Source organism: Acromyrmex echinatior, chromosome 3 (assembly GCF_024713525.1).
Source record: "Acromyrmex echinatior isolate Ae372 chromosome 3, ASM2471352v2, whole genome shotgun sequence".
Classification (NCBI taxonomy): Eukaryota; Metazoa; Arthropoda; class Insecta; order Hymenoptera; family Formicidae; genus Acromyrmex; species Acromyrmex echinatior.
In genome coordinates, this window is record NC_141854.1 from 20,443,817 (window position 1) to 20,459,411 (window position 15,595).

Genomic DNA, 15,595 nt, shown 5'->3' on the forward strand with positions numbered 1-15,595 from the left:
TCAGGGGTCCAGCTGTCGACGGGGCACCGGCTGCGCGTACAATATCACCGCGGCTTTTGGGGGATCCAAGATGACGGCTCTTCCGTCTCGTACGTTACGACGAGGGGTTACTGCCGTTACGACGGTGGCGGTGGCGTCAGCTTGCACGCAGAAGAAACGACTGACCCCATATCTCGCGGCCGTCGCCGAGGAGACGCCGCCACCGCCGCCGCGACTAACCCGGGGAAAAAGTCGACCCTCGCGGATTTATTGCGAGTAACGATTTGCTCCAAGATTCGGCGGCCGCGTGCAGTGGAGGAAGGAACTGGCGACGACTCCCGCCGTCGGGTGAACAGCTTCTAATTAATATTATTCTTTGCCACGCAGCTGTAATTTATATCATGGCTCTTTCTCATTTTGCCCGCCTTTGTTGGAAAATAACAGCCATTCAGTTTCAGCAACTTCTTGATTGTCATCTTGAATATGGTTTTCTATGTTTTAGATTTTAATCCGTATTTTAATGTCTTTATCTGTATTGTGATCATGTTAGATTGTATCTTTTTCCTGGCTATCTGTGACTTCTTTCATTCAAAGTATCCGAATTATAATATATATCTTCAACATGACAACAATTATGACGGAAAAAATACACTTCGATAACAATTTTTGGAAAATATCAAATAATAGCAAAAACACTTTTTAAGTAGCCGTTTTTTTCAATTGGACAGATCAAGTAATCATTAAATGTATTGGCATGTATTGTCGAAAGCGCGTGATAATATATTACAACTACTTTCAGTATCAGACTAAAGAATTTGAAATCATCTTATAGTACAGAAATAATTAATCCGGATGTCGCTGTGTGATCTCACATTATTTTATTTTAATTTACGAATCTCTCAGGCTAGATTTACATAAAATATGATTAATCGGTATAACGCTTGCGCATATAATACATCTGTAATACCGAGAAAAATATATTGCATGTATTTTCTACATCTTCAACATCTTTACATATACAAAGTGCGCGAACGCTGCTCGGCTTTGCCGCTCGCAAGGAGGTGTCAGAGGAAACACAGATCGCGAGCAGAGATCCTCGCCTATCCGCCTCGCAAATCGTGATTTATCGAAATGGCCGGAACGAATCCGACCTAATCCATCACCACGACTTTTCTCTCCCCCGTGGAGAAAAAATCTTCTACACGATCATTTCTACGGCCATCCCGTTGTTCGCGACACGTGTCGGCATTTCCGACATTTTCGCGATAAATGCACGAGACACACATAAAAAAAATGCTTCAAGTCTGGAATCGGGTAACAAATAGTACGTGAATTCCAGGCGAAAATTGACCCGGGAAGTAAGGAGAGAAAAAAGTTAGTACAAGCGAAGATGCTTGATAGAAAATGTACCACTAAAATTCACATTGAAACCAAATCTGTGCTTCGGTACAGATGAAATATCCGATTAGAAGATAACAATTTTGTCTTATTTGCAAATCGCCAAATCGAGACAGATGGAAAAACGAGTTTGAGATGGAAGGATGTAGTGTACGATAAAATCAATGTTTTTCACTGATCAATCGTTCTCTTATGAAATAATTGTATCTTATTAAAACTGTTAAATTGTGAAAAAAAAATAATCGCAGAAGTCTTTATTTTTCCATAAATATGTAAATACATCTTTATTGTAATTAAATACAATGTGCTAGTTTTTTACAAGTATAAATAATAGCATGTGTTACTACTTGTTTTATGTAGCCACAATTTTGATTTTAGAAAACTTTTTCTTATGTGTATTGAATATAACATACATTCCAGATTTTATATTCAAGACGTTCCCTTATTTTGAAAGGAACGCAACTAAAAAAAATGTCATTTTCAAATTATTATTACGAATGAGTTAAACAAACTTTGCCATTACTTTATGGAACATTAAAAGCAAACTAACTTAATTTCATAAAATATCGCCAAAATATCACAACTCAAAAAGTGTGCTTTAAAAAAAAAAAGAATTATTTTTTTAAGAATTGTGAAATAAAAATGAGAAAAATAACATTTGATCAAGAATAAATATATTCTTAAGTTAAGAATATATTCTTCTTTTGTTGATATTATTTGATTAATCAATAATTAGTTGAAAAATAGTTTCTTCTCTTTTCTGTGAAACTTAATTTTTTTTAAATTATATTATTTGTTTTAATAAGAGTGATATGCAGACAATAACGATCTCGCTTGTACTATTCTTTTTTTTAATCCTAAAATTCGCGTGTCGAGAGAATAGACTCGCGTGTTCCGTGTTCGATTGCACGCGGAACGAACAACAAATTTACACGGACGCATTAAAACGGCGGGGTATCGTTACAGGTGGCGATAGGGGTGGCCCCGTGAATGGTAGGAAGTGATTTATAAAAGTACACCGAATTTCGATCGTTGCACGTGTGCTAAAGCTCTCGTTTTAGCGGCCACTGCGTCAGTTTCCAGCCGGTTCTACCTTTCGTATTTTTTTTTTGTTTTGCAATTCCATCTCGCAATTCATGGTCTCCAAAATTAGTGTCTGCGTGTCGCCGGCGAGAGAAATTATTATCTCGATGCATTCGTACACACGAGGGGGACAGAGAGAAAAAGAGACAGAGACAGACATAGTGCGAGAGGGTTCTATTGAGATCATGCGGTGTAGCGTGATTGGACGAAAGATGGAAAATATTTGGAAAAATAATTAACGTCGAATACGTTAACATTAAAAATCATGCGAACAATACGCGTGAAGCTAGAATGTATACTTGCAAAATATACACAATATATTATGTTTTCACATATATGGAAATATTTAAAAAAATAATTAATTCAGAAAATAAAAGCATCGATTTATATAAACTATCTGACTTTGTTCTGAATTACAATCGTTTTTATTTGCCAACACAATTGTTTTTGTGCTTGCCTTTAAATAAATTCAGAAAGATCGACAATAACACGTTCAGACTATTCGAAGTGGCCACTTTGAAAAACAAAATAAGTCGTACAATACAGAACGTACATAATTTGTAAATAAATTCAAATGAGACAAAAATATTCATGTAAACTATTATGTTTATGCACTGAGAGTTTACCTCTGAAATTATGTTTTGCATATTATTGCAAACATCCATATAAAAAATTTATCAATTTAGATAATGCTATCAGTTTAGATAGATTGCGATTTTTACTAATGCACACAATAATTAAACATTTATATAAACAGATATAAAAGCAACTAAATTACATTAAGAATATATATTTCGTATTTTAAAAGAACAATATCAAAAATATAAACATTTTATGAGTTCTATTATTACGTATGAGTATCTATATAAAATTTCAATAAAATTGTTCTATTGATTTAAAAGTTATTTAATTTTTTTGTTTGCTTTGATTTTTTTTTATAAAATCGTGTTTTGTAGTATTTATTTGCAGAAAAGATGAAGAAATAACATTAGAAATGAAATCAAATTTTTTATATATACTAATAAAAGTTTAATAAAAATATATATATTTGAACAAAAATTCATTTGGATCTATTCTTACTTTAAAAATTATTTATCTAAAACTTCAGCAAAATTTAAGTATTTTTATATCAGTTACTTTTGTAATATTATCTAAATTGATAGCTTTTTTACAGAGGATATTTACATCTTTAACATGCGCTGGAGTATGAATAATAATAATAATAATAAAGTGCTGAGCTTTGCAATAGTTACATATTTTCCAAAATAACAAATAATCTTGCATCCAATCTCGATACATCATTTTTGTCATGAATTTTATGAAATTGTGTGAAAAAATAATATATTAATTTTTTCATTTCTATGTTAAAGTAAATTCTCTTATTTATAGTATTTTGTTATAGTATTGTTTAATTTCAAAGTAGAGCTTTTGCTCTTGACAAAAGTAAAACGTTCCTTGACGAAATAAACATACTTAACAAAAATGTGACTATGTCACAAAAATTACTGAAAGACTAACAGAGCATGGGAAAACTCACAATGCACACAATTATAAATATTTGTATCATCAAACTGCGAGATTGCAATGACTTCGCCTACTTCAACATATATATAATTATATATGTAGATGCTATAAATGTATTACGAAAATATATCAAGTCATGAAATTTTAATAAACAATATCAATCTGATGACTCACATTCATTATCGTACGATCAAGAGAAAAATAATTGCACACAACGACGGGCTTTGTCATTGTCATATTGAATCTTCACACTTAAAGCGCGTGCTTCAACACGTAAGTCAATAATTAACGATTACTTATGAAATAAAGTACATAATTAATCGGGAGGGAAAGGGGAAATTTAAACGGAACTAGTTTTTGGTAAAGGTTTCAGTTTGGAAATTAGCTCGCGCCGCTGGTCATGGTACTCCTGAAAGCATGGCACGATGCACAAATTGATCTGGCATTCGGGACAATGATATTTGGTCTTCCTACGGAGTATTCTGCCGTGGGCGTCTATCGTGTTCCAGCAGTGATTGCAGCCTAAGGCTGGACCCTGGCGCAACACCGGACAGTGACCTAATCGTTGATCCCTCGAAGGAGGCTCTCTGCTACTGCTCGTCTATATAAGCAGATATTTATCTTATCTATTTAAGGAAAGGAACTATCTATCTAATCTAAAGGAACTGTATAATAATTTACTTCATCTGTTATATAAGCAAATTATTATATAGTTCCTTTGATAAGCCTTGCAATTTTAAAGTAATATTTTAAAATAATAAATTGCTTAAAGAAAAATAAGAAATTAATTTTGCGTTAATACGCTACAATCTGCTATAAAACAAGATTCAATTCTTCAAATATTAACGGCTTAATATTGACATAGTGTATGAATTAATTATATTCAAATTGGGATGTCTAATGCCTATACATATTTTACAAATTTAATCCATTAATAGCTACTCGTAAATAGGATCTTAATAAAATGGATCTTTGTAATAGTTTAATGTCTAAATGTACAAATTAACAATTTCGATGATTTTTTTCACGCAAATGTTTGCCATTTATCTCGATTTTCGCATTCGACATTTACCTGTGGCGATGAGGAAGTCCGTCGCAACTCTGTCGTCTTCACCCTCAATCCACCGGAAGTGCTGCTACTGCCGCTGGTCCCTAATTCGGAGGCGATAGACGGTGTCGCCGTAATCGTGGTTTCCTCGAGGTCTTCCTCCGTCTTAAGAAGGGGCGCCGGCTCAATCACTATCGAGGGGCTTGTGGTTCTACCAGGTAACTCCGGATGTGAATGCTGCCGATGTATCAAGTATGTCCCGGACGTACTCGGTTGCTGGCTGGACAGCAACGGATGCGAGTGCTGTTTCGTCAGATAGGATTGCTGGGGAACCGTCAGCAAGTTGGACGTCACCGTCAGCAGATTCGGTTGGCTGACTAACATGGTGTGCGGCGGTGGCGATATACGGGACTCCTCGAAACTCCTTGATGTTTGGGGAAGATTCAGCGTCGGTGTGGCTAGATGAACGGAGGTCGAGACAATGTGCGGTGAAAAGGAGGCTGTTTCGCTGTCCGGTGACAAGTGACTCGGCTCTTTCTTTACTCGTGGTTGTCTGATTAGCAACCGAGTCCTTTTCGCTACTTGCGTCTGCTTGCAATGAAGAACTACAATAATAAATAAATACTTTTTACTAACTTTAGTCGTAGCGAGAAAAATCGATATATTACCATTTAGATGTAAAATGATGTTAATTTTTATTCTACAATAAAGATTGATATCTTATGTCGAAGATTAATTATTTAGTTAATTAGTTGAGAACTCCTTATTCGGATAAATCTGGTAAGTATTAACACACACAAAAATTAATAATTGTATCAATAATTGTAAATAAATTGTATAATATATTACAAGAATAATCGTAAAATTAGATCATCTTTTTATCATCTTTTATTCTCTCTCTCTCTCTCTCTCTCTCTCTCTCTCTCTCTCTCTCTCTCACACACATATGCGCGCGCGCGTGCACACATACATTTCTTCTTCAGATAATTTTTTTTCGCCAAAAATGAATAGATTAATAACAGCTATGGTAATAAATTGTGATGATATAGAGAAAATAAGGTCGTAAAACATTGAAGAAAAATAAATAAGACTTCCATTCTGTTGCAAATTGTTAGAATAATTTTTATTCCTTCTGAATTATTTTTTAATTGTTTATATGAGGGATATAAATGCTTCTTAACAGTGCAATTAACAGCTAATTTTACTATATATTAAGAACTAATTTCTATTTAAGTTAAATCACTCAAATGTTTTATATTTTTCGATTTTCGCGTAAAGCAGTTTTGTTTTCATTCCACAATAACTAAAAGTTATGATTTACAGAAACAAATTAAGGATACGAGATACAATCGTAAAATATCTTTTGAGTTATGTTAAGCGCCTTCCCATCTTTTCCCATCTTTCTTTTGTGCTCAATACATGCATTACTTTACTAATTCAATTCAGTTATTAAATATAACAAATAGTATAACAAATAAAAAAATTTGTTCCTGCTAAATTAGGAACATTAATCTTCATAAAATTTGTATATATATATACATATATATATATATATATATATATATGTGTGTGTGTGTGTGTGTGTGTGTGTGTGTGTGTGTGTACTGCCTATATTTATTGTACAATTAATATTAAAAAACCATATTTGTTTTTGTATCAAGTATCTATCATATTTTACACATCGTGGGGTAGAATTATACTAATCATTATTACGATTAAACATAACAGAATAACAAATGTCATAAAGAAATAATGTACATTTATATACGAGTGCGTCTTTTCTAAAGCTAATCATATCTCACATTAAATTTACATTTTGCTTCAAAATGATAGATCTATTTTCACAGAGTTTGATTTGATCTGAGATATTTAATACATCGAGTATATAATTGCATTTGTTCATCATTGCATTTGCATTATTATTCAACATTACTATTTCAACGTTTCTATTAACGCAATCTTCCATTTTTATTAACAAAAAGAGCGGATAAATAAATGTACCTGGAAAAAATAATGTATTAAAATAATATTCTATAATATTACAATATATAACAAATATCTAAATTGTATGCAATATAAAAAGCACACAAAATTAAACAAACTTTCAGGTATAGAAGAAAATATATAGAAAATTTATATATATCATGTGTCTCACATATTTATCAACATAGTAACAATTTATATATATATATATAAATATATATATAATATATATATATATATATATATATATATATATATAATTGTAATACATGTATTGATAAATTATCTCCGAGTGTGGATCATAATCTTATATAGTGTCTTCAATGATCTGTACCAACACATACGTGCAAATACAGATAACGCAATTCTTTATCATATGCTTCGTAATGTATTATTTACAAATACAATAGATTACGATAATTAGTCGATAATAATTAACAAAAAAATCTTTATTATTCTGATGTTGAGTATTTTGAATAAAATGATTAGTAATAATATAAGTTTCTTTTATGGTGTAGTAACGGCATTAAATGGCAATTGCTGTCAACAATTTGCCATTTGTAATTTCATTAATAACAATACACTAAAAGAAAACGAAGATTTGTCATCAGACTTTAATAATATGAAAGATCAAAGAGGCAAAACTTTATCATAAAAATAGTAAACATAAAAAAAATATAAAATTTTTGAAAAAAAAAGGACAAACTTAATCAATTAATTTATTACACATTGTTTTATTGATAGCAATAGAATTTAAAAGAACCGATTCCAATTGAGAAAAGATAATAATTAATTAAAACCAGTTGCAATTGTAAATCAAAATATCAAAAATCAAATTATTAATTAAAAATACTGCATAATATATTAATAAAAAAAAATAGACAATGTTAAAACTAATCCGAAATTTACTACTAATTATTGACTGATTCGTGCAATAGCGAACGGTTTCGTTGTTACTAATATCATTTATTATTACCAATGACATTCTAATTATCGAAGCAATGAAATTGCGTTATTCTAGATGATACTGAAATCTTCACTTTAATTACAGCGTCTGACATAACAAAAAACTACAGATAATAATCTGTTGTAAATATTAGAAGTTGCTGACACGGTCATCGCTATAAATCTGCTCATTTATCACATTATAGACATTCAGCTCGGATTATGAGTCGCGTATCAATAGAGAAAAATTAAGAGAAAACATGAGAATAAAACAATTCATTTTACAAAAAAAATTTAGTTCAAAGGATTTGGTATCAGAATAACGATTGTGTCTTGTTATTCACTGGTAAGTAATAACAGCGTGATATCATTATAATACAAGCACTAATGTGTTTCATTTTTACAAGCATACAGTTGATGTACTAAGCATGAAGAAAACGCAAAAAAAAAAAATAAATTGTAATACATAATATTCAAATAAATTTTAATTTTAATATTAATAAAAATCTACAATTAAACACAAAAATATCGAAAAGAAACTATATTTATTAATAATATTGCACGCGTTAGTGAAGAGCCAAGTATTTCCTACTGTATTTCATATTGTACATTAGTCTCTGCATCGAACAAGTTATTTTTTTCTCTTTTGTTTACATCATCGTTCTTTTTTGATCATCTAAATTTTTGTCAATTAGATAACAGATAGAAAAAAATATTATATAATAATAAAAATTATATTCAAATATCAAAATAAAATATTTTTAATAATAAAAATATTAAAAATTTATAAAATATACAGGGTTGGCCATATTCGACGGAAAGATGTTTTTTTTCAATCATGGGAAAGAGATGTTAGATCGAGTAACGACGTTTCCCATGATTGAAAAAAAAAACATCTTTCCGTCGAATATGGCCAACCCTGTATATGTAGATACTATTCACTGTTACTTTGCCATTTAATGCTATAATTGCTGCATTTTTCCAGTCGCAACAACTCGTATAGGAAATGATAATAAAATTTGTGACAAAATTGTGACAAAATTGTGACAAAATTATTTTCTCACAGTCTGTTGCATTACATTGCAACAAATTTTGAAACGGTTTTCATAGTATTGCCAGCGCAGTGAATTTCGGAACGCAATCAATATAGTATATAGATGTGTAGAATAGAAAAAGATCAAGGAATATTTTTTATTTTTAAAGACGATTTAAAGAATTTGAATTCAATTTTTTAAGTAAGACTTTTACATGTTTTCATAAAATATTTTCATATAAAATAAAATTTAATTCTCGCTAACCCATTTTTTGTTTAAAAAAATTATATAACGTGTAATTAGTAAACATCTCAAATAATAGTAACATTATCTCTTCCGTCATTTTGACGTCAAATAAGATCAGTATGTTACCTGAGATTGCTCTTGAAACTAATAATTGATTTCCATTTTTACCATTTTTTATAAATTATAACTAATTTGTTATAAAAAAGTACTTATAATAGACTCTATAGTTTAGTGCGTATTTTATATATATATATATATAAACAAACAAATAAAAGACAAATAAATTTTAAAGTGCTTTTTCAGTATTTCAACGTAAAGAAATCATCGCAGACAGAAAGTTCTATAATTCTTCTTATCTTTAATAAGCTTTTCGAAAAAAATTAATTGAATTCAACTTTTTCATCATCTATAGAAAAAATATATGATATATCTGAGAGACAATTAATTAAGAGATGTGGTTATATCTTACGACAAACGTACGTGACATGGGCAGAGAGAAATACTTAAAAATCTGAGTATGGCCAGGCGAAAAAGGTGTCTAAAAATTGAGAAGTTCGACTTTTCAATGCACTGATACTGAAAGTTATGATAAATTCAATTGTACGTTACGTAAAGAACAGGAAAGAAAAGAAAAGGACGAATAGAAAAGAATACTTTTCAAGCTCATCTATACAAGCGACTTTCCGGGTAGGGTACAGTTCACATGGTATTGTAATTAACGCCATGCAGATTAATCGGCATCGTAGAGCTCGGTAACGTATAGTCCGTATGCCTGTCAATATAACCACTCAGCATCGTGTGGGGACTGTGGCTTGTCAGCATAGTGTGCGTAGTATGTGTGTTATGTGTGCTATGTGGAGTTGTGGGCGGGCCCATAGGCGTTGGACTTTGCGAGTTCATAGGCTGCGCCGGGGGTGCCGGCGGCGGCGAAGAATTGACCTCCTGTTTAACGCGGGACTTGAGGCTGGGCCGATTGTTCGGATAGCCGCGTTTCTTGTATTCAAGCCAGAGCGTTCGGTTATTCACGCCGAACATCCTGGCCGCTTTGCAAAATCCTATACCACCGTAACGCACGGCATCAAGCGCGCGTATAAAGTTCTCGTCTGCCTGCGGATTAGTCGAGCGCTTCCTCTTAATCGCAGTCTGCGGGCTGGCGCAGGGGCTCTGGCAATTGCTTGGGCACTGCGTCGATGGCGAGGGGCCACCCGACGACGCGTGCTGCAACGTCCCGTGGGAAGAGTTCGGATAGTTCGTCAGGGCGCAACTGGAACCAGTCGTGCTGGTACCAGAATACTGATCGCTGATGGTCGAAGATGCTGTTATTTCGGGCGTCGTAAATGCCGACGACGCTTGGATCGACAGATTTGTTTGACACGAGGACAGAGCGAAACGTGTCGGATGATATGTGTGCTCCATAATAGTCCATTGTAATCCTGTAGAACAGACCGATTCATCTTTGGTCAGAGCACAGGAATTATTAACCCGTTTTGCGTTTACAGCAAAGATAAATGATAAAGTCGGAGAGAAAAAGAGAAAGAGAGAAAGAGTAATATGAGAGAGTAATATTACGAAACATTACAAAATAAACTATAAACAAAGAAGTCTCTTTATAATTTCGATTTATATTTAAATTTGTTTTGACATAATTGCGAGATTCATTCGATTCGTTGATACAGTAATTAAATCTCATATAAAAATTTTATTTCACCTATATATTACGTCAAAAACTTCAATTCAAAAGATGCAATTTTTACACAATTATATTGTACTATTAATAACTTGAACTATGAATAATAACGAATGTCATATATCGGCATATCTGTTTATATAAAACAAGGCATACATAAATTATGATCTAATCAAAAGAAAATAATTTATTCTATGGTATGTAGAAAAACAATACTAAGCTAAATAAGCGAAAGATGATAGATATTAAAAATAAAATCTTGTGAAGAGACGATATATGAGCGTATTAAGTATGGAGTTGCGGCATGGCACAGATACATTTTTAAGCACATCATTGTTTATATTGAAATATGTGTACGGCATTTGTTACATTTATAGGGCAGAATAAGGCACACATACATAACTTCGTTAATGTCAAAGGCCCGATATGTCATCCTTTGCGGAAATATAACATACTATGTGCTATGTATCTGTGTACCATGATGATCTTTCTTTTATGAATGACAAACAATATTTTCTTTGCACATTCGCATTATTAGAATTTCAATTCCGGAAATTTCGCTCTATTTTCATGTCAAACGTCTGTTGATTCTTCTTGTGCAATACATTTAAACGCATCTGTGCCAGCATATAATGTGTGTAACTTTCGCTTATCGACATGCAGTTCAAATACCCACCACAGTCAGTATGCATAATTCAAATAACAATTGTCGGAGAGATTTGCTTAAAAGGGGAAGGTGTCATGCAATTTGTCAAAGTTGCCAGAGCATTCTGCATGGATTTACAATGTACAGTCTACTAAGAAAAAAATTATATTATTAAATCTATAATGTAGCTAAACATTCACGCATGACACATTTCCCATTAAATTAAAAACTGTATCTTCAAACTTTCATATCATTACGCCTATGCACACAGTCTAGATTATTAACGCTCTACTCAATCAATCTATTATAATAGATAAAATATTTATCTAATTTATCTTTATGAAGGCAGAAAAATTAAATGTTTGATAAATAATAAGTTTAATATGATAAATATATATATTTTTTATTCTATCACATATAACTCTTTCTCTTTTAATTTGGATTAAAACAAAATAGATAGTCTTAAAAATTATATATTTTTAAAAAATATAAAAACAGAAAGAGCTTTATTAATTGTAATTTTTGAACTTTTACTTTTGATATATAATATCATATGTATATATTAATTTATAGTGTATGATTTTATTTGACTCGCATAAAATATATACAAATCTATTATGTGCTTTGAATATGTTTAATGTGGATAAGCATTAAAGTTTTGAATCTATTTTCATAAAATATAATTTATATAAATATTCATATAAATAGCACATTTTAAATTATATTATTAGGCAAATTATAATGTCACATAAACATAAGATGCACAATCAAAACACATGTAAAATATTTAGGAAAATATATATATAAAAAAAAAAAATTTTCATCTATATGTGTGAAAGAAAACTTCAATTCACAGCCATGTACAAAATTATACATGCAGCATAAAAAAAAAGTGATGTGGTAAAATTATTTGCCTTTATAGTTTCATATATTAATTTCTAATATATTAATTTTTTTCTTTGTACATAATATGTACATGTAGTTTATATTGTAAATAATACCTGAATATGTGTGACTCTCTCCTTTAAATATCTTATAGAGATTTATATTTGAACAGCATAAAACATATTTATTAACATCTTACCTTGATGAACAGGTGGTTGCGAAGATACAGAACTTTGTCCAATGTTTCCTGCCGATTGTTGACTTACATCTTGAATAGAACCGTCACTTTGGGCTGGCGTATTAGCAGAACTAGTTTCCATATTACTCATCTAAAATATAAAATATTACATGTTATTTTAAAAAATTATTTTATATTTTTACAATACTATTGACTGACACTTGTGATTTACTAATTACAAAATTGTGATTAAATAATGAGCACGAGTGTGACATAGCTGGTCTGCTATACTAGAGATCCCAGATTCGATCTCTGGCAGAATCGAAAATTTTTGCTCATAGTTCCTCTCGAGAGGCAATGGCAAACTATCGAGTAGTATGCTTGCCCTGGAAACTTCTCTACCAATTCGTCGTTCGGAATCAATGTTAAACTGTAGATCCCACATGACTGTGTACAACTAGCGGGTGCACCACAGGCATATGAGAGAATGTCACCACGCTCGGCCACAAACAATAGGATTAAGAAGAAGATTAAATAATACAAGCATCGTACGTCAATATTTACTTACAATTGATATTTGATCTTCGTCAATACTGCCTTGAGATTCTGTGCTGGTATTTACTGGTCGCCTCAAATTCTCTCCACTCTCTTGCGACACAATGAGGGGTTCAGGTTTGACAATGTTGGTAGCCACTAATGTGATTTCATTCATTTCTTCTGGTTTGTCACCAGAACCAGACGTTGAACCAGTTGAAGACTTCCTTAATCTTTTTCTGCGAAAAGAAGGAGATAATGGAGAAGGACTTGGCGAGCAAGATTCGCCGCGATCCCCTCCACCTGTTTCGCTGCTTCCACTTGGCCATTTAGTTAATGACGCTGTATGCATTTCTGCGAGTCCCTTTATCTTTAAGCTCTCTGCCGTCTGTTAAATAAATAAAATGTTACTCATCAAGCTCTACAAAGTATAATAGCAAATTGTTTGATTATTCAATGAAACATTTTAATTTACCTTTATGATGGATGGTAATTGGTCTTGAGATATGTTCACTTCTCCGTAATACATAAAGTCCACCATAATTTTGAGGTCGGAAAACTTGATGTCCTTGAGTATGACAATAGGATGCTGACAAGGATTCACTGTGAATAATGACTGAAAGTACGTGCTGCATGCTGACAGTACGACTTTATGAGCCTGAATCTGCCTGCCTTCAGCAGCGAGAGTGACATCCACTAGAGTCTCATTATTCAACAAATTGGAAAAAACTGAGATGAAATTCGGTTGATGATTGTTCCATCGCAAACAGAATTGTTGCATAGACATTGTGATAACGTAGGAAGAGTCTTTTGTGAACTTTGACTGCAACATGAGAGAAAAATACAGTTAACGTTAAGCAAACATATAATGTAAACAACATAATGACATGTCATAAACAATCTAATAGAAAGATTGGACAGGAATTCCTTTTATAGGAAGGTTATCACTAGATATTGTTTAACACATATCTCATTATAAGAAACATTAATCTCTCTCAAAAGCAGAATATTTAAAACTTTTGCTAAAAATTGTGCTTAAAATAAATTATCAACTTACAGAACATTAAATAACATTATTTACGAAAAAAAGAAAATGATCTCATTGAGTAACAAAAAAAAGTATTTTTCTCTGATCAAATGGAAAATATCTTGGCTAACAAAACTCATGAAGATGACACATGAATCGCAAATGATGAATGATCTAATGGGAGGAGACTCCTGGTTAAAAGAGTCATGGAAGTATGACGCAGAGGCAGGTGCGAAATGTCATGCGAGACATGTCATCGAGGTGTCGACGAGCTTCGGCGACGCTGCTTGACGTCGTTCGAGATTGACATGACAATAAACAACACGATGCACGAGAGGTTCGGTTAAGAAATCTTTCTTCGTAGTTTCGCGCGTAGCTGGTGTGAATAATGTTGATGATTGCGATGATGATCGGCGGACTATGATGCTGGGAAAGAGAAAGAGAAAAGAGAGAAAGAGAGAGAGAAAGAGAGAGAGAACAAGAAAGACAAAGAGAGAGAAAGGGAGAGAGGAGCGCTCACTCTTGGTCGCGATGCACTTGGTTGTCGTCGTCGCGATGTTGCCGACGAGGGTGATACGCCGGTCTCGCTCAAAGGACGACGCACCTCACCGCTACCACCATGGACTCCGTGAAATTTTCCACAACAGACTGAATGATGACGCTTGTGTAATTCGCAAGTGACGTCATGGGCGAGGAAAGAGGATTTTGCGCGACGACGCCGCGACTGCCGGGGGAGACGCGCGCGCGGACCCGAATTCGCTGTCGTTCGATGCGAATGGACACCGAACGACGGACGTCAGACACATACACACGGACTCACGTACACGCGCACGCACGCAGGCACGCACGTCACGCGGGAGGATTGCGTGTGATTGCGTGCAATCGAAAAATTTCGCGAGATCTTATCAACGTGCGTCTCACAAAATCTAACTTGATCAATATAGCGGCCGATCGGCGCTGCCATCTATCGAGCGATCAGCGCGAACGCGAATGCACGGCGGTTTTTCGAAGCTGAGCGAGATATTTTGTTTTTCGCGAAACTTATTTTTTGGACAAAAAATATTCGACAATTTATGGAAATGTGATTTTAATTAATTTAAATAATTAATTAATTATTTAGTGTGATAAACGTCGCATTAATCAGATTTCGATTATTTCTCTCTATCTTTCTGTCGGCTTTAAAAAGAGAAAGAATGAGTTTTAAACTTTTCTTAAAGTTAAAGTAACGTTAGTGCAATTGGATCTAAAATACTTTAATTAACGCTCCTCTTTTCTTTTTACATCGTTTATTTTTCTCTGTCTTCTTTTGTTTTTATTTATATCTTTTTCTTTTATTTATACATATTTTTCGTTAATCAATTGTTTATTTTAACAAGAAAATGATAAAAAAGAATAAAT

The 15,595-nt window shown here is 32.8% G+C and overlaps 1 protein-coding gene across 2 annotated transcripts; it reads right to left on the bottom strand.

Annotated features, from left to right (window-relative positions):
* Window positions 1-834: 834 nt before the first annotated feature.
* On the bottom strand, window positions 835-15,258 carry BtbVII (BTB-protein-VII). 2 transcript variants are annotated; one of them, XM_011056344.2, is made up of 6 exons: window positions 14,718-15,184; window positions 13,646-13,993; window positions 13,205-13,558; window positions 12,658-12,787; window positions 5,057-5,637; window positions 835-4,585 (listed from the first exon to the last, which is right to left on the bottom strand). In XM_011056344.2, exons 2-6 carry the CDS (start codon window positions 13,955-13,957, stop codon window positions 4,325-4,327), a joined length of 1,638 nt encoding a protein of 545 aa, XP_011054646.1. In that variant the 5' UTR covers window positions 13,958-13,993; window positions 14,718-15,184; the 3' UTR covers window positions 835-4,324. The 2 variants fall into 2 exon arrangements, with proteins under 2 accessions (XP_011054646.1, XP_011054647.1); XM_011056345.2 differs by lacking the exons at window positions 835-4,585; window positions 5,057-5,637 and adding an exon at window positions 6,129-10,673 and having other exon boundaries at window positions 14,718-15,258.
* Between the last annotated feature and the right edge of the window lie 337 nt (window positions 15,259-15,595).